Source organism: Natator depressus, chromosome 6, assembly GCF_965152275.1.
Source record: "Natator depressus isolate rNatDep1 chromosome 6, rNatDep2.hap1, whole genome shotgun sequence".
Taxonomy (NCBI): Eukaryota; Metazoa; Chordata; order Testudines; family Cheloniidae; genus Natator; species Natator depressus.
In genome coordinates, this window is record NC_134239.1 from 89,206,230 (window position 1) to 89,228,730 (window position 22,501).

General features: G+C 45.5%; 1 protein-coding gene across 1 annotated transcript; it reads right to left on the reverse strand.

Moving 5' to 3' along the window:
* Positions 1-1,148: 1,148 nt before the first annotated feature.
* LOC141990146 (prospero homeobox protein 2-like) lies at positions 1,149-16,949 on the reverse strand. The gene is made up of 2 exons (XM_074957112.1): positions 16,839-16,949; positions 1,149-2,945 (listed from the first exon to the last, which is right to left on the reverse strand). Exon 2 carries the CDS (start codon positions 2,803-2,805, stop codon positions 1,291-1,293), a length of 1,515 nt encoding a protein of 504 aa, XP_074813213.1. The 5' UTR covers positions 2,806-2,945; positions 16,839-16,949; the 3' UTR covers positions 1,149-1,290.
* Between the last annotated feature and the right edge of the window lie 5,552 nt (positions 16,950-22,501).

Consider the following 22,501-nt stretch of genomic DNA (forward strand, 5'->3'; position numbering starts at 1 on the left):
GGAGAGGGAGCTCCTGCAAGCTGAGAACTCAAAGAGTCTTCCACAATGAGATTTCTCTGAGTCTTTCGCATGAGCAGGGTTAGCTAATAGTGCCACCTTCTGGTAAACCAGGAGTAACAAAAGTGAACAGAAAAAAGGAGTACTTGTGGCACCTTAGAGACTAACCAATTTATTTGAGCATAAGCTTTTGTGAGCTACAGCTTACTTCATCGGATGCATTCAGTGGAAAATACAGTGAGGAGATTTATATACACACAAAACATGAAAAAATGGGTGTTTATCATGCACACTGTAAGGAGAGTGATCACTTAAGATGAGCTATTACCAGCAGGAGGGGGCGGGGGGGGAGAGAAAACTCTTTGTAGTGATAATCAAGGTGGGCCATTTCCAGCAGTTAACAAGAACGTCTGAGGAACAGTGGGGGGGGAGGGAATAAACAAGGGGAAATAGTTTTACTTTGTGTAGGTTTCAGAGTAACAGCCGTGTTAGTCTGTATTCGCAAAAAGAAAAGGAGTACTTGTGGCACCTTAGAGACTAACACATTTATTTGAGCATAAGCATCCGATGAGGTGAGCTGTAGCTCACGAAAGCTTATGCTCAAATAAATTGGTTAGTCTCTAAGGTGCCACAAGTACTCCTTTTCTTTTTACTTTGTGTAATGACTCAACCACTCCCAGTCTCTATTGAAGCCTAAGACGTTCTTGTTAACTGCTGGAAATGGCCCACCTTGATTATCACTACAAAGGGTTTTCTCCCCCCTCCCCCCCCCCCACTCTCCTGCTGGTAATAGCTTATCTTAAGTGATCACTCTCCTTACAGTGTGCATGATAAACACCCATTTTTTCATGTTCTGTGTGTATATAAATCTCCTCACTGTATTTTCCACTGAATGCATCCAATGAAGTGAGCTGTAGCTCACGAAAGCTTATGCCCAAATAAATTGGTTAGTCTCTAAGGTGCCACAAGTACTCCTTTTCTTTTTGCGAATACAGACTCACACGGCTGCTACTTTGAAAAGTGAACAGAGCTCAGTACAGCCCTCCTGAATGGAGGAGAGGGAGCTTATGTGTTAGGCCTTCAGGAGGGTTCAGATCTGAGTCAGCTGGTCTCTTCTGCCCAGGCCCCTCTGCCAGCACAATGTGAAAGGGGAGCCTGATGCCCTGCTTTCTCACAGTAGTACATGAAACCCTGTTAGTTAACCAGCCCCTGTACTGTCTCAGGTTCATGCATGTAGGTGAGGGGGCAACCTTAAGAGCAGCTACTCATGTTTGAGGCTCTAACTGCTGATCTTTAATGGTCACTAAAGGATATATGGACTGAGGAGAAGGGCATCCCATCCATCACAGTCTGCAGCTCTCCACATTCTGCCTTCCTGGCTGGAAGAAGAGTCAAATTTTCCATTTCAGTGGTGTTAAGGGACATTGGATATTGCTGGTGTCTCATGACTGATGACTTCAATTTGACTGCTCTCCAAGGTAGATCTAGGGACTCTTGAGAAGACCAGTCTGGGGAAGAGGCAATTCTGTGAGGACTGCTGTTCCAATGGCTATTTTGACTGTACTCTAGTAGCTGGCTAAGAATCTGTTTTTCTTGAACTTGAGAAGTCATGACCAAGGGATGATTCATGTTAGGCACATGGCAGGGTTTTCTAGCTATTCTTGAACTGATTGGGTGAGCATGAAAGTCTGGAGACTTCTCCATGACTAGCGACAAGGCCTCTGTGTGGGCTTCAGTCAGTGAGTTTACCAAATTTTGGGAGGAAGCCCCAGGAAGCCATTTTCTGCTGGAGTATTCCTCAGTGGCAAAATCCTCTCTTCTGCTGTCTGACACTGAGATTGGGAGGCTGTTGTACAGCTGAGCCAGATGGCCTGATGGCTTGGACAATATTTGTTTTAAAACCGTGTCCACCGTCTGAGATACCACTGTGGCTAGCTCATGCTTTAATGTCTCAGAAAAGGTTCTTTCTTCAGAGGACAGTTCACCCAGATCCCCCATTCTCCTTTCTTCTTCTGACACTTTGTGTTCTTCCATCTCTGAGATGCTCCTCCGAAGAAGAGTTGTGTGTTGGTCACTGGTAGCAGACTGACGGCTTTCATTTAGACTGTCTCCACACTTCCCCTTCAGTAAGTGCATAGTCTTCTCCATCCGTTCATAGCTTTGATCTGAATCACTGAACTCATAAACCTTCAAGAATTTCTCTTGAAGCTGCCTCAGCTGTTGCTGCAAAACTTGAAGCTGTTCCTTCAGTTGGTGGCACTCCTCTGCCTTGGCACTGCTCCTGCCTCTTCCTGCAAGCTGTGCTACATGTGGGCTTTGCTGCTGGGGAAGCTTCTGCTTTCTCTTGTTCTCCCTGTAGTTCTCACTTCTTTTCTCCACAGGGCGTTCTCTGTCTCTTTCCCCATTGGTACCAAGTGTGATAGGGTTTGGTGAGAGGCTCATACCTCGGATAATGCTTTCCACTCTGGCCCTCTTAGCTCGTAAGTGTTCATTATAGAACTGGTCTGTGTCACCAAAACTGGAGATTGGAGTATAGCACAGAGGGGAGGCCAGGGTTGGTGTCCCTTCCTTAAAAGATGGGCAGTCCCTGGCTTCCTGGGGTGATTCCGTTGTCTGCAAGGAAGGGAAAAGGAAGTTTGGATCCAGGCTCCTGTTAGCGATTGTCTGGTTGAGGAGTTGTGATATGATGGACACACTGGGGGAAGAGAACAACGAGTCTCTTTGGAGACAGGGCTCTTCTTTCTGCCCACCTGCGTGTCCTGAACTCGAGCTATCTCCATCCTGCTCAGAGACACAGCTCCCATTCATAGTTTTTTCCACTCTTGAAGATGAAGACCTGACACTCAACAGTTGCCACTCAGCAGTTGTTTCGATGACGGTACTTGTTATACGGGAACACCCTAGGACCTGAGGACTGCTGATGTGCCCGCTGTTTCTGAGAGCTGGAGCTGAGAAAAGAGCAAGAAATGTTACGCAGTGACCTCTACTATGTCAGCTCTCCATTTGTGTGGGAACATTTCCTCCTCACTGATTCCCTGTGATTGATTCTCTGCGACCTCCCTACTCAACGGTAACCCACTTCACCCACCAGTGCTGAAAAGCCTCCAGCCAGTTAAAAACATGTGAGCTTACCTGTTATACAATGCAGGACAGCACGAGCACACCTTCCTGGTGTTCGGGACAGTACAAGGGCTCCCCATTCAATATATGATCATTCATGGTTCGGGCCCAGGTTCTCTCTGCAGCCACGGTATTTGCATCCCCAGGAACAGTGGAACTGTCAGCTACAGGAGGCAGAACTTTCTAAGCAGCCAGCCTGTAGTTTCGGATTATCCTTCCATGAGAGGTTAAAATGATCACAAATCTCATTGCTGCCTTCCTTGCCAGAGCTTCCCAATAAATAATATTAAATGTCTTATACACCCTTCCCCACAATCCAGAGCAAGAGAATCCTAGACAATGTGTGCAACGTAAATGCCTAAAGAGAGACAGAAGATAGGTAGACAGAACCACAAAACCGCATTGATTAAACCACACGGTGGACCCATGGAATTCCGTAAGGCACTCAGATACAGTGGTGATGAGCATAGTATAAATACCCAGAGAGATTTCAGATCCAAACTCTGTTTCAACCAAGCCTTGGTAGAGGTTCTCTGAGGTGCCCCTTAGCTCAGGAAAGGGAGCTTAGGGCTGTATCCTTGAAGTTCCTCAGCTTGAGGTGGGTGTTGTAAGAAGGTGGCACTTAGGGGTACACTTCAGCTCAGACTGTCCTGGCTTACCTCGCATTGCAGAAAACCCTTTCTGAATCATTCTGAAAGGAGAAATCTGACTGCTCTTCATGAGCCCCACATCTTTGTGTTCCCCTGCTCACTTGTGCTGTTGAATACATCTAGCATTCTGTGCATCCCTACATCTCACAAGGCTTTCCCACATCTGGGGCTGTGGCAACTGGAGAATAGACAAGTGCCTAATCTCTCTGTGGTGGCCTCACTACTCCATCCTTCCCAGGGTCTGGATACATGAATACTAATGTTCAGAAAAGTGACTCTATGTGGATGATAATGCAAACACATGTAAAATCCTCAGAGTGTAGGCTACGGGACTTTGCCTCTGCCTGAAACATACAGGTATCAGACATTACACACAACTCAGTTTGAATAGCCAGCACCTCAGTACACTCATTAGTATCATACAAATATATCTGAGGCTGGGCACTGATGGTGCCTGGTTCTGCCAGCATTGAGCATCTGAATGCACCCACAGCGGGGCACAGGTTGTTCCTGAGTAAGATGACTGTCAGCACTGGGCACTGTGGAAGTATAACATTGTATAAGTATAACGTTGTATAAGGGGACATGCTGGATACATTGTATATGAGAGGGCATGCCAAAACATGTTACAAAGTATCTGAGGGAGCACACGTAGGGACAGTTGGCTTTTGAATGGAGAAGCAATTAAGATAGAGCCAGCACGTCTAAGAAGCAGGCATCAGAATGGAAGGTGTGAAGGGCAATTAGTTAAGTTAACTGGAAGCTGTTAAAGGAGATGGTTAAGGGTGGCAGGTAATTGAAGATACGTGACTGGTCTCAGGGATCTCGAAGGGTGGTGACTAAAATCTTTTTCTTCTTTTGTCTGTAACTTCTCTGTAACTTGTTCTCCAAAAAACTGTATAAATTAAGAGACACAAGCCCCACTCGGGGGGCTCACTTCTAAATGTATTAGCAGAGCAGCTTTGCTAATAAAACAGAGTGATCTGATAAATTGTGAGTCTGAGTCAAACTTTGACAATTTGGAGGTTCCACCGAGATGGCAAGCGGCTTCACTGAGGCTGTGTGATCCCTGACTGCCTTGCAGGACGATCGTGGCAGCCGGCGCCTGGACGCTTAGTCCAAGCGATCCTCCACAAGACAGAAAGGTACACAGCAGCAGCGCAGTCTATGCCATTGAACTTGTTGGTTCCCACTCTGTTCGGGTAGGGGTCTTTGGACCCAGCTTCTGGAATCAGACGTCTCAGGTAATTATTATTTTTGTGCTTTAACCGGTTTGAGGACTGTCTTGTCTTTGTGTCTATCCGTCTTCCCCGTGGTGTGTGTGTGAATCTGGGAGCCATCTCTGTCCGGAGACTGGCTGACCAAGGGGTCCCCGTCCCCACAGTCTGAATAAGTGGAATCTGCACAGCTGCAGCCGCACCACGCCTTGGGTATAACCCCTGGTGTGAAAGCAAGGGCAGTTGAGGCAGTAGCCTGTGGGCTCCTTTCTGTGTGTTGCACCGGGTACCGCTCTGCTGAGCCCGAATTTCCTTCTTGTGTGAGTGCTGTGTGAAGTCCTCCTGGATGGGTAATCAGAAGTCTAAGGTAGAACAGTTCCCTAAGGGAACTCCAGCTTATTTTATGTATTTTAGGAGGGGTCCGGACTCTTGTAGGTTTCTTGAAAAATGGTCCAAATTAGCTCTAGAGAACCCCAAATTACAGTGGCCACTGTTAGGTTCTTGGGACAAGGATCGAGTGGACGCTTTAAAAAGCAAACTCGTCCTCCCAAAAACCAAATTGGAGAGAGGAGAAGTAGACTGCTTCATGCAGTGGTGGGAAGAGGCAAATCGTAGATGGACTGAGTCAAAACTCACCTCTCTTAAAAATTCTATCAAAAAACTAACAGTTCAGTTGGATGCAGTCTCTCCCACCACTAGTCCGAGCGCTCCCCTTTGCCCAGTCCTGTGCAATGATCCGGATCAAACCCGACCCCCACCATACTCCTGCGCAAATAAGAAATCAGAAAAGGAAAAATCGTCAGTGACTACAAATAATGAAAGTGAAGAAGATACCCTCATTGGCCTCGCAGCTCTGCAAAATATTATGAAGAAGAAATCCAAAGCAGACTGCAAAGATTCTCTTGACATCTCTTCTTGGAAAAGAGAACCTGATGGGAGGTTAATGAGAGACTCTGATCAAACTGTTGTGGCACCCTTACGAGTCCTTAAGATGGGAGAAAGTGAGTCCATATGGGATTATAAGCCCTGGACTCGTACGGAACTTTTATCTACAGTTAAAAGTTTTCCCAAACCACAGGAAAACTCTGTCAAATTTGCTGAGGAGTTTCTGTTAATCTGTGAAACCTATGAACCCTCTGAGACAGATCTCCTCCAACTGTGTAAATTGTTAGCTCCTGCCAGTTATTATGAAAAATGGTTGGCTGCCGCAGACTGGCCAGCTGAGGCACGCCACTCAACCATAAAAAGTACTGGCCCAGATTCGGCATACAGAGACCGGTATATGGCTCTTTGGAAGCGCCTGCATCAAGCCATTCCCAAAGTGTGGTCTCCTAAAACAAACTGGACAGCAATACGTTGCTGTAAGCAAGGGCAAGGAGAAAGCCCAGGCGACTATAGGTCCCGGCTAACTGATATTTTCCTACAACATTCAGGAATACAAGCGCCCGATGTAAATGGGCAGGGGGCCTTGGCACATGCATTTGTTGATGGTCTTCTCCCTGCCACAGGCAGCATGTTAAAACGAATAAGTGTGGGATGGGAGACTGAAACCATGGACAAATTGCTGGCAGTAGCAGAGCATTGCCACCGCACTTTAAAAGGAAAGGAGGAACAGTCCTCCCAAAAGTTAATGGCTCTGCAGATACAGCATTATTCAGGACTAAGCAGACCACACCGGGGACAGGGACGGGGTTGCGGAAGGGGGCGGGGGGCTGGATTAACTGGGGTTTGTAACTACTGTAAACAGCCTGGACACTGAAAAAAAGAGTGTCCAAGACGACCTAATAATTGTATGGGAAATCAAGTGAACCCCCCGCTGGTTCCTCCAGCTGATCCCCAACCCTATTTTTCACCCCAACAATGACGGGATGCTGGGGAACCTCACAAAGTTTTAGCTCCCTTATTACCTCTGTCCCCTACTGGAGAATGTGTCCTGACTGTAAATGATCTCTCTCTCCCTTTCCTTGTTGATACTGGAGCTTCTCTTTCTACAATCCGCACCACTGACTTGCCTGAGGTTCCCCGATCTGGAAAAATCTGTGTCTGCTGTTGGCATTACAGGGATCCCTACCTCTTTTCCCCTCTCAAAACCTTTGTCTGTTCAGGTCAGTCCCCTCTCTGAGGAGCATGCATTCCTCCTCTCTGATTCCACCCCTGCAAACCTTCTGGGACGGGACTTGCTATGCAAACTTGGCTGTTCTATTTACTGCTCCCCAGATGGTGTCTATCTGCAAATCCCTCAGTCTTCCTTATGGGATTCTGTAGCCTCCCTGCTGTCTGAAACTTCCCTCTCCACTCCGGTCCCTTGCTGTCCCTTAACTCCGTCCCTAGAGCACCTAATCTCTCAGGTTCCTTCCTCCCTATGGCCATCTCACCCATCTGAAGTGGGCCGATTAAATACTGACCCAGTTCGGATTACTGTAGACAATTCCAAACCTCTGCCTCGCCTGTCTCAGTATTCTTTGAATCCTGAGGCAGAGGCTGGGATTGCTCCAGTTATATCTGCATTAAAAGAACAAGGAATTATTGTCCCTTGTTCCAGCCCCTGTAACACCCCTATCCTCCCAGTTCAAAAGGCTGATGGCAAATCGTGGCGATTTGTTCAAGACCTTCGAGCTATTAACCGTATTGTCATACCTTCTTTTCCAGTGGTTCCTAACCCTGCTACAATACTAGCGTCTATTCCTCCAAATGCAACCCACTTTACTGTTGTAGATTTGTGCTCCGCTTTCTTCTCTGTCCCAGTTCACTCTGAATCCCAGTATCTCTTTGCCTTCTCCTACAAGGGTCAGCAATATACATGGACTACCCTTCCCCAGGGGTATACAGAGAGTCCATCCTATTTTTCTCAAGCCCTAGCCAGGGATCTCGCTGATCTGGTTTTCCCATCAGGATCCACACTGATCCAATATGTGGATGACTTACTCCTGTGCTCCCCCTCTCTGTCTGCCTCAGAAACTGATTCACTAACACTTCTCACAGCTTTAGCGAACAAGGGTCATAAGGCTTCTCGCACAAAATTGCAGCTCTGCCAAACCTCTGTCACATACCTAGGCTTCCTTCTCTCCCAGGGCTCCCATACACTCTCTCCAGCCCGGGTACAAGCCATCCTTAGCTTTCCCCAGCCTTGCTCTCCACGCCAGATCAGAAAATTCTTAGGCATGACAGGGTTCTGTAGGCAATGGATTCCCCAATATGCTTCTCTGGCTAAACCACGCCAAGAACTCACTCGATCCTCTGTACCTAACCCCATGCCATGGCCACTTGAAGCAAATGCTGCTTTCATCTCCCTTAAGCAGAATTTAGCCTCTGCCCCTGCCTTAGGGTTACCTAACTATGACAAGCCTTTTACCCTTTTCTGTCACGAACAATCTGCTTGTGCCCTCAGGGTTCTTACTCAGGAGCACGGTGACAGAAATCGCCCGGTGGCTTATTTTTCTGCAACCTTGGACCCTGTAGCCCAGGGTTTACCCCCTTGCCTACGCGCTGTAGCTGCTGCAGCGCGCCTGGTCGAGATGTCTGAGTCCCTTGTCCTCCGCTCTCCTCTCACTCTACCCGTCTCTAGCCGCCCTGCTACATGGTGTTTTGCATGTCGGCAAGGAGGGGATGGTCTCTGCTATGAGTAAGGCGGGGTGGTGGGCTCCCCATTTCAGCTCCTTTGCAACCCGCCACTGTGCCGCTTGTGTTACTTGTCAAAGCCACAATGTAGGCAAATCTGTAAAAGTAACACAAGGGTTCCGGGGTTTGCCTCAAGCACCTTTCCTACACTGGCAACTTGATTTTGTACAAATGCCAAAGTGTCAGAAATATGAATTCATTTTAGTTATAATATGTCTGTTTTCGGGTCGGATTGAAGCCTTTCCCTGTCGCAAAGCTGATTCATTGTCCGTTGCAAAATGTCTGTTAAACCACATTATCCCTACCAAGGGAATTCCTGCCACTTTGTCTAGTGACCAGGGAACACATTTTACTGGAAAAATTGTTCAACATCTAAACCAGGTATTACATGTCACCCACCTACTGCACTGCCCTTACCATCCACAGAGTGCAGGGGCAGTTGAAAGGCGAAATGGTGTGCTTAAAAATAAGCTGGCAAAAATCTGTAGTTCCACAGGGTTAAACTGGCCAGCTGCTTTACCACTGGCCCTTATGGAAATTCGGTCATCCCCATCCCAGAGACACAAATTGAGTCCATTTGAAATCATCATGGGACGCCCTATGCGAACAATGGCTACTATTACCCCAACCCCAGACCTAAACCTAACTCACAGCACGCTCCTCCAGTACTGCAAAGGGTTAATGCAAGCTATGAGCTCCTTCCATTTGCAGGTGCGAGCAGCTTGGCCAACGGAACCCACCTCTGCTGCCTGTCACACTCTTGAGCCTGGTGATTGGGTCTACCTGCGGCACCACCTTCGGAAGCACGCCTTGGAACCCCGGTGGAAGGGTCCATACCAGGTACTGCTCACCACCCAGACAGCAGTGAAATTATCCGGCATCGCTGCATGGATCCACGCCTCACAGTGTAAGCCAGCACCACCTCAAGGGGACCAAGCACCTCTGCAAGACCACGCAGAACCAGCTTCAACCCCAGAAGACAAAGAGGAACAGCCTGCAATACCTTACAATCTGCGCTCTCGTAAGGGTTGCCAGAAGCAGAGGGTAAGCAGACAGCAGGACCCAACAAACAAGAAGCAGTAGTGAGCCTAGCGCCTGCTGCCTGGTGGACGTAAAACCGTGACTGCGGTTCCCTCGAAAGGGGTTGTCAGAACCAGAAAGGGTCCTGCTTCCAACATGTGTCCTTTGAGAAGCTTAATCCTCAGCTACTGTGTCCTGAGGGTCTGGGGAATCCAGAGTGACAGTGACAATTCTTTCATCCAACAACAGGTGCAGATAGCCCAGATCCTGAATATTTCTAATCGCTGGGTCTGCAGCCACATCCCAGCTCACTCACAAGCTAGTATCCCCACCATGGCAATCCCTTTGAATTCCTCAGAGCTTGCTGGAGAACCCTATCCACTTAAAAGGACATGGAAGGAAAATGACACTTGGGGGCTGGGAAAAACATATGTTCCTAAACTTATAAGTGTGGTGAAAGGAAAGGGCCACTGGTGCTGGGTGTGTAATGGGACAGGGCTGAATCTAGGGAGGAGCAGCTGTCTCCAATACATCGTGTCCCATGGTGTATGGGACTATTCAAACAAGGTTGGAGAATGGCAAACCGGGTATGGAAAGATAAACTTCCTCTCAACCTGGGATCAAACCAAAGATTCAATCTCTTGCTCCCCCTACAGCCTCCCTGAGAAAAACAGCACCATCTACAAATGTCATGTGAATGCTACCTCTTCTCCCAGTGAAAATCATCCTGTGCCCTTTGGGGGATACTATTCCTCCTTCGTAAATTCTTACATGTCAAAGGGTTGCAGTCAACCCTTCCCAGCTTTAATGGGACATCATTGGGTTTGTGGGGAAAATGCTTACACTGTGTTACCAGCAAATTGGTCAGGTATCTGTTATCCTGCTCAGCTTTTCCCACAATTCCAGGTGCTTCAATCCCTCCCAGGAAATCGCCTCCATAATTTCAGGCGAAAAAGGAGGGACTTGCCAGATGCTAAATGGTATGTGGATAACATAAGCCCCCTAACTTGGGAAGAAGCTGTTGGCATTTCTTTAGTCCCAATAGGGGGGGTAATCCACCATGCGAAAAGGCTTTTAAGGTTACAAGCGGTGGTTGAGATCATGGCCAATGAAACAGGAGAGAGCTTAAAAGCTCTAGCCAAAGAAGCAGGAGCGGTCCGACAAGTGGCCCTCCAAAACCATCGGGCAGTAGATATAATACTGGCAGCCAAAGGAGGGACCTGTGCTCTAATTGGAACAGAATGCTGTGTATGCATACCTGATAATACTAATGAGGTAATAAATCGTGCTAGCCATCTGGAGCAAATTGCATACCTTCCCCATGAAGAACCAAGTTCCTTGTGGAAATGGATAAGTAACTTATTCAATTTCTCTAGTCTGAGAAACTGGTTGTTTCAAGGAATCCTGACTATCCTATTTGGAATTCTAATAATCTTTGTGTGTTTTCAATTGATTTCTTGTTGTATCCAAAACTGCACAAGACACACCATCCATCAGGTTACCCCTAACCAGAGTGCTAATCTAATGTTGTTAAATGTCACCAGTGAAAGTAATGAAAAAGAACGATTGATGTATGGAATCCAGTAAGTCATTGGTCATGGGCGTAGCCTTGACCAAAAGGGGGGATTGTGGAAGTATAACATTGTATAAGTATAACGTTGTATAAGGGGACATGCTGGATACATTGTTTATGAGAGGGCATGCCAAAACATGTTACAAAGTATCTGAGGGAGCACACGTAGGGACAGTTGGCTTTTGAATGGAGAAGCAATTAAGATAGAGCCAGCACGTCTAAGAAGCAGGCATCAGAATGGAAGGTGTGAAGGGCAATTAGTTAAGTTAACTGGAAGCTGTTAAAGGAGATTGTTAAGGGTGGCAGGTAATTGAAGATACGTGACTGGTCTCAGGGATCTCGAAGGGTGGTGACTAAAATCTTTTTCTTCTTTTGTCTGTAACTTCTCTGTAACTTGTTCTCCAAAAAACTGTATAAATTAAGAGACACAAGCCCCACTCGGGGGGCTCACTTCTAAATGTATTAGCAGAGCAGCTTTGCTAATAAAACAGAGTGGTCTGATAAATTGTGAGTCTGAGTCAAACTTTGACAGCACCTAGGCATACACACATTGAAGCAGGACTAGTGCTTGGGTAAGAAGGGTCTGACACACACAGACCCAGGTACCATTCAGCATCAGGCTCAGAAGAGCTGCAGAGCTGGCAGTGCTATCCAAAAGTTTCACTGATCCAGAAGCAGTGACACTCTTTAATGTTGCCTCCAGTTATCAATGTACATTAGAACTAAGGAGTTAAAACAATGCTTTGCATTTTATTTCTAGGAGCTTTTTTTAAAAAGGAAAATGAAAGGAGTGGGGCTGGGGGGATTAGATGAGCAGAGCATGAGCCATTGACCTGGCAGTTAGGAGTATAAGAACTAACATACCAGATCAGAGCAGTGCTCCAACCAGCCAATACCCGGTCTCTGACCGTGACCAGTACCAGATGGGGCAGAGGAAGATGCAAGAAACCTTGTAATGGACAATTACAGAATAACCCACCCATAGGGCTTTTTCCTTTTAACCCTCTTCAGTTCATGGCTGGGGATTACATCCTGAAGCAGGAGGGTTTATATTACTTCTAACCATTTTAAAATAATATCTAATATGTCAGTAGCTGTTCTTATTATCCTTGAAACATCTGATCCTTATAGGAAAATACTAAGCTCTTCTACTCAATGCTATCTTGTGGCAGTGAATCCCACAGGTTAATTATGCATTGTGTAAAATATATGTCCAGTTTCCAGCTGGTTGCCTTTCAGTTTCTCTGAACATTCCTTTGCTCTTATATTACAAGAAAGGGTAAATAGGAGTGCTGGATTTACCTTCTCTAAATCATGCATTATCTTGTACAGCTCTAGCATATCGCCTCTCTAAATTGAACAGTCCTGTCTTTTCAATCTCTCTTTACTCTTTGCCACTCATCATTTTGCTCACCCATCTCTGAATCCATTCTACTTCTGCTATATCCCTTTGAGACAGGGTGACCAAAATTGAGCAGCACTCCAGGTAAGGTCATACTACTGATTTATGTGCCATTCTTTTTGCAGCCTAACATTTAGTTTGCTTTTTTAACTGCCACTGCACATTGAACAGACGCTTTATTACGCTGCCTACAATAACACCTTGGGCTTTTTCCTGAGTGTTTACAGTTCGTGTAGACCAGTGGGTCCCAAACTTTAACAACCTGTGAACCTCTTTCACTAAAATGTCAAGTCTTGCAAACCCCCTCCTAAAAATGAACATTTCCAGGGATTTTCTCCTTTACTTGAGAATAAATTATAAAAGCAGTGATCTTGGAAATATAAAATTTGTTTTTATGCCATGCTTATTACTCACTATTTATTATTAATTATTATTTATCATTACAGTATTTTTATTACATTATGAAAATGGCAACATTCTTCCAAGATCTCACTTTCGTAGCTTGTATCGCTTTGAATAAGCCTGTTATAAGTCAAGGCTCCTTACATTTCATCAAGGAGTATCAGATGTGAAACAGCATGCAGGTATTTAAGAAGCCAACTCAAAGAGTTCCTCATACACAAGCATTCAGGTTTTGAGCAGTCCAGGCAAACAACGCACGTTACAATAAAGCTTAAACTTGTTCTTCGTAATAATTTAAAAAACAGTACTAGCTGCCTATTTAATTTTAAAAACAGCAACAAATATCCACCTCCCTTTCCATTTCTTATAAGGAGTCTTGAAGTTTAAATCTCCTCGGTGTGATAGCTGTGCTTGCTTTGATCTGCTTAGCACTTGGAAGTCCAGGGGCTCTGGACTGCTGGCCCTATGCTGTCTGGGGTCCCTAGGGACAGCTCTGTCCACCATTAGGGAATTTTTTCCCAAGAACCCCCTGTAACATTTCAAAAACCCTCAGGGGTTCACAAACCCCAGTTGGGGAACCACGGCTATAGACCCTACCAGTGTGTGAGAGTAATTCAGATCATTATTTCTTATGTGTCAAAAGCGAGTTTCATTTGCTGTCATGCTACTCATTCACTTGGCTGTGTTAGGTTGCTCTGAAGTTTCTCGCTGTGTTCTCTAGACTTGACTAACCTAAATATCTTAGGGGATGTCCACACTGGAGCTGGGAGCGAGCCTGCCAGCCCAGGGAGACATGCTCGTGTTAGCTGGGCTCCAGCTAGCACGCTAAGAATTGCTGCAGAGGCTCAGGCAGCCACCCAAGCTCAGACCCAGGGTAGCTGGAGCCCCGCTAGGGCGGATCTGTCTACTCAAGCAGGGAGACTCGCTCCCCACTGCGGTGGAGACACACCCTTTGTGTTATCAGTAAATGTTGCCACTCCAGTGTTCTCCCTCTTTTCCATAGCATTAATAAATATGTTCACCGACCCTGGGAAACTTTTTGCCCTGCTGGAAATTGACCATTTAGTCCTACTCTATGGGCTTGTCTACACTACCCTTTGGATCGGCGGGCAGCGATCGATCCAGCAGGGGTTGATTTATCGCGTCTAGTATAGTTATTCACGTAGCTGGAGTTGCATAGCGTAGGTCAATTTACCGCAGTAGTGTACTTTGCCTGTCACCCAATGACTGTTTCGTTTTCTTAACAACCTCTTGTGAGCGGCTTGGTCAAAGTTTTTTTTTAAAAGTTTTTGTAAGTTATAGCAACCATTTCTCTTGTATCCCTCTGCTGTTTGTTGACACGCACAGAAATCTGTGTGGCCTTACAGACACCCTGCTATTTTATCCCCATCATATGCTCATCTAGGCATTTTATCATTCTGTCTTTCATAAGAACATAAGAACGGCCAGACTGGGTCAGACCAAAGGTACATCTCGCCCAGTATCCTGTCTACTGACAGTGGCCAGTGCCGGGTGCTTCAGAAGGAAAGAACAGAACAGGTAATCATCAAGTGATCCATCCCGTCGCCCATTCCCATCATAATTTCTGTCTATTACCTGGGACTGAAGTAAGGGTCACTGGTCTGTAATTCCCAGGATCATCCCTACTAACCTTTTTAAAGATAGACTTAACATTTTCTACCCCTCCAGTCCTCTGGTATAGGAGCTAATTTTAATAAAGCCATATATAATTCCTATATTTGCATAGTTCAGCCACTTCTTTCTTGAGTTTTTTCAGACCACTTGGATGTATGGCATATGTACTGGAGACTTGTTCTTTAATGTACCAGTTTGTTGCAGAACCTCCTTCTTTTGGCACTTCACCCCCCGCACAGTGCCTCATCTTTTTTACCTGAAAAGGTAAAGTCAAGGATCTTACAAACTCCTTAAACTGAAGCTTTCTTGCTCTAGATACCAAAGTGATAGGCTCCTTGTAAATATAATAGATAGCTATTGAGCTGGCCATAAACTTTCAGCTTGTCCAGAAATACTAGAATCAGCTTTTCCCATTAACCTGAGCTGCTCCTGCCTCACAAAGAGTTACAGAGTGGGACACAAGCCCTCAGTTTCAACCTATTTCTCTCCCTCCTGAAAAGCTCCCTACACCTCCTCATCTTCCTTTGGAATGAGGGGTTTTGTAAATGTGCGTGGTCACCTTTTAAACCTTGTATCAGAGAATTGATGGAGCAGGGCTGCATGCACTCTGTGAGTTCCCTGTGCATCCCAGGAGTGCTAAATAGGGGAACCGAGCATTTGCTGATTGTCTTGAAGGGACCCTTTTGGCTGAATTTTTGCAGGGATACTGGAACAATTTTTATAGTGGGGGTGCTGATGATGGAAACCATGTATTTGGTGTTTGTTATTACTATTTCAAGTCAGGAGGTGCAGCAGCACCTCCAGTTCCAGCACCACTGAATTTTCGTGGTTTTCTTCAATCTTTCTGTAGCCCATGAGGGATCTGGCACACACAGGGAGTGCCCTGTGCACCAGCAGCCATTCCCCAATATGCTATGCAGAACCAAAAAATAGCCTCAGAAAGAGCAGTATTGGAGGGATGAGGCCAGAGGCTGCATCTCTGGGGCCTGGCAGAATCCCTCCAGTCACCCACATCAAGGGGCCCAGGGGACAAGTTGAGGAAAATGTTCAGATCCCTCCCTCCAAAGCATCTGCTCTTAGAAGCAGAATGTACTCTGCACCCTGCCTTCCATGGCACATGGAGATGCCCTGCTCACTCCCTTCTCATTCAGATACACTGGATTCTTCAGCAAGGAATGCTGCTTCTCCCGGACCCAGGGCAATTCTGCACACAGGGGTCTCCTCCACTGCTGCTGGGGATGGCTCCAGCTCACCTACCTTCATTGAACACACCAGCTTTTCTCAGCCTCTAGGACCGAGGCAACCCCGGGCACCGGGGGACAACCAAAATGCTTTGGGAGGGGTGGGAAAGGGAAGGAGTCTCAAGTCAGTGCCCCCTACCTCTTGCAAGGTACATGTTAATGCCCTGGAGTTCAGGTTTGGTCCCGGTCAGTGTTTATGGCAATGGAGGTCTTGCCCTTACTTGTACATTAGCTCTTGGGTGAATTGTTCCTGCCAGGTCACTGTCAGAGCCCTCAGGTCCTTCATCACATTAATTAGTGGATGTTTGTAAAGCACTCTATACATGCTGAAAGAAAAGGAGGACTTGTGGCACCCTAGAGACTAACAAATTTGTTTGAGCATAAGCTTTCGTGAGCTACAGCCCACTTCATCGGATGCTGTAGCTCACGAAAGCTTATGCTCAAATAAATTTGTTAGTCTCTAAGGTGCCACAAGTACTCCTTTTCTTTTTGCGAATACAGACTAACACGGCTGCTACTGTGAAACCTGTCATTATTCATGCTGAGTGTTACTATTAGCTACCCAGGCTTCTTTACAAGAAAGAGAGAAAAATCCCAAATGAGGCTACTCAGAATGCAGCAGGCCACCACCCCAAGAGCAGACACCCTAAATGGCCAGACACCCCCCCAAACCTCCCCAGGAACAGACACCCCAAACAGCCAGACACCCCCCAAACCTCCCCGAGAAAAGACCCCCCCAACAGCCAGACTACCCTCAACATCTCCTGAAAATACCGTCCCTTAACCAGATTATACCCCAAACTTCCCCAACAAGCATCTGCAAACCTCCTCAGAAGAGCCATATTCTGCAAACCCTCCCCATGGAGAGACTCCCCAAAACTGCCAGATTTCCCAGTTTTCAATGTAAACCCTGAATAGGAACCAGCTTAGTCTCTCTCCTCCCCAGGGAGATGGTTCACTCACCTGGTCCCCCTTTGTGTGTGGGGGGTGGGATGGTAGGCGCCTGCAGGGTACCCTGTGTTCCCAGAGTGTCTGGAGAGTGTGGCAAACAAGAGGCACTGAAGCACTAGCACTGGCATTGAAGAGTCCTCTGAGCTTGGTCCCTGTTAAAGAGGGGGATGGGGAGGCCAATAGCAGCCAACCAGCTTCAAGGTGCTTCTGAATATGCAGATGAAAGAAGAAGAGGTCAGGTTCAGAGCCAGGGAGCAGGGAGGGAGACCTTCCGTCTGCAGCTGGGCCACTCAGGTACACAGGAAGTCAGCTGTCTCAGAGGCTGGGTCTTAACATGTGAAATCTTTTTTTCCGATAGGGGCATTCCCAGTGGTAGAAGAGTTCTGTGCATTAACCTCTGGGTTCTAACTTGTTGCAGGTCAGGATATCTATGCATTGGCAGAGCTGTGTGTGGGACGGCCAGGACAGGAGGAGCAGGAGCTGCCATAGATCAGGATGGAACTGTAGGAGCAGATCATTGGGGCAGGGATGAGCAGTGGGAGCAGGACTGGAACGGTTGGTTCCTAGAGGAACCCCAGAGCTGTGGTGTTGAGTGATCACCCAGTGCTTAAGGAACTTGCAAGAGCTCTGCTTTATTCTGTATCCGGTTCCAACTGGCTGTGCATAATAACAAGGGCTTCAAAACATCTTGCCCAGACTCTATCTGAGAAGCTTAGCCCTGAACGGCACAGTCCCCAATACCACAAGGGCAACTGTCACCCAGAATCCTACCTCTGCCATAGCAGATCACACCATCAATTCCTCTAGACTAATATAATGCATGCTGTGTTTCAGGGGAAGGTGAAATCTCCCATATTGCACCTGGCAAGGGTTGCACTGCTGCACATGGGGAAAATGCCTTTCTGACCCCTGTGATAATTCTCTGACAAGCCATGCTCGTAGAGAGAGCTCATGAGGATTCAGGAGCTTTGTGACAATACTGAGGCTGGCTGACAGCATCTCTCTCGGGCCTTGTGAGGAAGGGAAAACAGAGGGTGCCTTTGCACCGGAGGAGTCCTAATGATAAAGACTCTCTTCTCCTGCAAAGCTGAACACAACAGAGGCTTGCACTGTCCTAGGAAAACCATAGTAATAATGCGGGTGGGAAGACAGCAACATCTTAGAGGATTTTGGAGCTTGAACCTGGTCTGGCAACATGCTGTTCCTCAGTTGCTATTGTCCTCACATCCATGCTGGAGACAGGGCTTATGAGACAACAATGCATCTCACTCAGAATGAGGCTCCCCCAGCATAAGCAGGGCCTACAACAGCTAATAAAGGGTGCTGGAAGAGAACACTGGCCATCTATGGACACTGGGGGAAGCTGAAATTCCAGATATCCTCAGCAATACATTGTAGTGACCAACAGTTTTCTAATGTGAGATTCCAGCTCTGAATACAATGGGGGATTTTGCTCTTTGCTGCAGCTGGAGAGAGCTCTGAGGTGTATGTGACACATAGGAAAGGAGTAACGTATAAAGAATAGGGCTGTCAATTAATCGCAGTTAACTCACATGATGTAACAAAAAAATTAATCATGATTAATTTTTTTAATCATGATTAATCACAGTTTTAATCACACTGTTAAGCAATAGAATACCAATAGAAATTTATTCAATATTTTTGGATGTTTTTCTACATTTTCAAATATATTGATTTCAATTACAACACAGAATACAAAGTGTACAGTACTCACTTTATATTATTTTTATTACAAATATTTGCACTGTAAAAAAAATGAACAAAATAGTATTTTTCAATTCACCTCATACAAGTACTGTAGTGCAATCTCTTTATCGTGAAAGTGCAACTTACAAATGTAGAATTTTTTTTGTTACATAACTGCACTCAAAAACAAAACAATGTAAAACTTTAGCACCTACAAATCCACTCTGTCCTGTTTCAGCCAATTGCCAAGACAAACAAGTTTGTTTATATTTATGGGAAATAATGCTGCCCGCTTCTTATTTGCAATGTCACCTGAAAGTGAGAACAGGTGTTCGCATGGCACTTTTGTAGCCGGCTTTGCAAGGTATTTACATGCCAGATATGCTAAACATTTGTATGCCCCTTCATGCTGTGGCCACCATTCCAGAGGACGTTTCTATGTCGATGATGCTCGTTAAAAAAATAATGCATTAATTAAATGCATTAAACTGAACTCCTTGGGGGAGAATTGTATGTCTCCTGCTCTGTTTTACCTGCTTTCTGCCATATATTTCATGTTATAGCAATCTTGGATGATGACCCAGCACATGTTGTTCATTTTAAGAACACTTTCACTGCAGATTTGACAAAACAGAAGGAAGGTAACAATGTGAAATTTCTAAAGATAGCTACAGCACTCAACCCAAGGTTTAACAATCTGAAGTGCCTTCCAAAACCTGAGAGGGACGAGGTGTGGAGCATGCTTTCAGAAGTCTTAAAAGAGCAACACTGTGATGCAGAAACTACAGAACCCGAACCACCAAAAAAGAATATCAACCTTCTGCTGGTGGCATCTGACTAAGATGATGAAAATGAACATGCATCGGTCCGCACTGCTTTGGATCGTTATTGAGCAGAACCCGTCATCAGCATGGATGCATGTCCTCTGGAACATGATGGGACATATGAATCTTTAGAGCATCTGGCACGTAAATACCTTGCGACTCCGGCTACAACAGTGCCATGCGAACACCTGTTCTCACTTTCAGGTGACATTGTAAACAAGAAGCGGGCAGCATTACCTCCTACAAATGTAAACAAACTTGTTTGTCTGAGCGATTGGCTGAACAAGAAGTAGGACTGAGTGGACTTGTAGGCTCTAAAGTTTACATTGTTTTATTTTTTAATGTAGGGCTTTTTTTTACATAATTCAATATTTGTAAATTCAGCTTTCATGATAAAGAGATTGCACTACAGTACTTGTATTAGGTGAATTGAAAAATACTATTTTGTTTTTACAGTGCAAATATTTGTAATAAAAATAAATATAAAGTGAGAACTGTACACTTCGTATTCTGTGTTGTAATTGAAATCAATATATTTGAAAATGTAGAAAACATCCACAATATTTAAATAAATGGGTATTCTATTATTAACAATGCGATTAATCGCAATAAATTTTTTTAGTCGTACAATTAATCACGATTAATTTTTTAATCACTTGACAGCCCTAGTAAAGAACAAAGGTACTTAGTATTTTACATCTTCAAAGCACTTTGCTAACAGTAACTCTAGTAACTTGAACCGTTAGTTCACAGTAGCTGGTAAATAAGTGTCCTCTTGCCCTCAGAACTGAATGTAAATATACTGTGGGAAATAATCTACCTGGCTTCAGGAATGGACACCAAAGAGTGAGTAAAGAATCTTTCACCTCTCACTAATGGGGAAGTATAATTGACTAGTGAAAGCTTGTTCAGATGATGTCATGTTTGTAACTAGCTCCCTGGCTGGAGGGCTCTAGTGAGGATGGATTTCCCCTGGGACCAGACTGAATGAATCCATCTGCTCAGCTGAATTAATCTATTACTCTTACTAAAACTCTTACTCTTCTAATTTTCCCCTAGCTACTTAGAGAGCTGGTTAATAAAAGCCTAGCATGCATATTTTTTCCTGGTAGGCAGGAATCTTTTGATAAGGGCAGCTGTTTTCTGGTGGTCTTGCTCAAGGACTGCAGCATTTCAGTGAAGAATAACTGAAAATGTTCTAGGTTTGGAGCTTTACGGGCTCTGTTTCCTTTTTTTTTACAAGCCAGCAGAGTTTCAAAGCCTTGGACAGCGTCTCCTATTGATTTTTTTCTCATCTTTTTCCTTTTAAAAATCCCTAGGAAATTGCTTGCCAGATTCTATGGAGAGTATTAAGGTTACATAGTTAGATGCTCAAAATATAGGAAATGCCTACATTATAGATGTACAAGCAATCTTTACTATACCCTTTGGAGCAGATGCCTCATTACAATACAGTCTTTTATTACATGATCACAGACTATTGCATGATTTAGTGCAGGGGTTCTCAAACCTTGCAAGAGTATTCACTACACATTAAGAGGAAGACTTTTTCATGTACCTTTCTTCCCATTTGCAATTGTGCAGATGACCTCCCTTCCCATTTCTAACCAGGTAACATGCCTGTGGCAAATACAGCAATTGTTTATATCAAATGTAATGTCCAGAAAGTAATTTATTCTAGTTGTCTCTAGTGTGATTTTAGCAAGTGAAAACAAGGAGGTTTATAGCAACTTTAACCAGTCTGCTTTTTGTGGCCCACAAGCAAGAACTCCATGGACCTCTTTGAGAACCTCTGATCTCTGATTTAGTGGCTAGAGCAGAGGATCTGGCAATCAGAATTCTTGGGTCCTGTTCCTAGCTAAAAGAGAGCACGTGGTGTGTTAGTCAGAAATAATGGACTAGGAGTCAAGGCTCCTGAGAGGCATTCCTTTTCAGTCACTGACTCTCTGTGATGTTAGGAAAGTCTTCACTTCTCTGAGTTTCAGTTTCCCCATTTGTAAATTGTGGATAATGTTTTTATAGGCCTTTGGGATCCTCCTAAAGGAAAGGAAAGGAAAGTGCCTGTGGTTATAAATCATAAATATTTGCCTCTTCTTCCATAATTAAAATTTTTGTCCAGTCCCTATTCAGGTTCTTATATCACCCTCATCCCTATAGCATCTGAGCACCTTTCAGAAGTACAGTGAGCAAAATGAATAGCATCTGTCATGTGTGATTCTTTCTTTCTCTCCTCTTCTCTCCAGAAATAATTGTGTGTGGAGATATGGGGGCAGGGTATTTCTGTGTATATAATAATGTAAGAGAGGTACACTGCACTATGTGTTTATATTAGCAAAAACAAAGTTGCAGAAGTGCTCATTGAACTTGGAATGGAAAGTGTGAGGTTTGTGATGGGTCTCAATTGTTGTGGGAGTTTGTTTTATTCCCTTGGATTGGCCCCTGGGAACTCTCGGTCTCCTGAACAGATAAGTTTTACCCTTACTTTGTTCAGTTCCATTACCCCCTTATATCCCATCTTCCTAACTATAACCTCTTCCTCCTCTCTGACAGCCATATTGCACCTTCTGGTCCATTCAAATAACAACTGCTAAGATCACCTTCCTGGCTGGTCACTGACCACAGCATTCCCATCTCTGCATCCCTGTAAGGGCTCCCCTGGTGTCACCTCATCAGGTTCTAATTTCTTGTCCCCATTTGAATGGCTCCTCTGCCCTTCCCCTATTCATCTCCCCCTTGACTCTGATTATGATCCCAGCCCCCTCTGCTCCACCAACCATGCCCGCCTTGTCCACCCGTCTGTCAGCTTCTCACACAACCAGCTCATTACATACAGGCCACCCTCCCTGAGTTGATCCATCAGGCCCCTGCACTCCCCTCTATCAAACCCTCCTCCCATCCCACTGCTGACACCAGCCTTGTGAGAACTCAGCTGGATAGGGATGATTGGGGTGGGGGAGGGTCGGGCACATTATCCATTCAGTATCCCGCACACACCCTGCAGGTGTCACTCCACTTCCGTGTGTTCTTTGGAGCAGGGACCCTCTCTGTGCAGCACCCAGCACCAGCGATCCTGGCCTGAGCATGGATCTGCCCATCACTGCCCTGCAACCAATAACAGGGGTCCAGCAGCACCTCATGGGACCC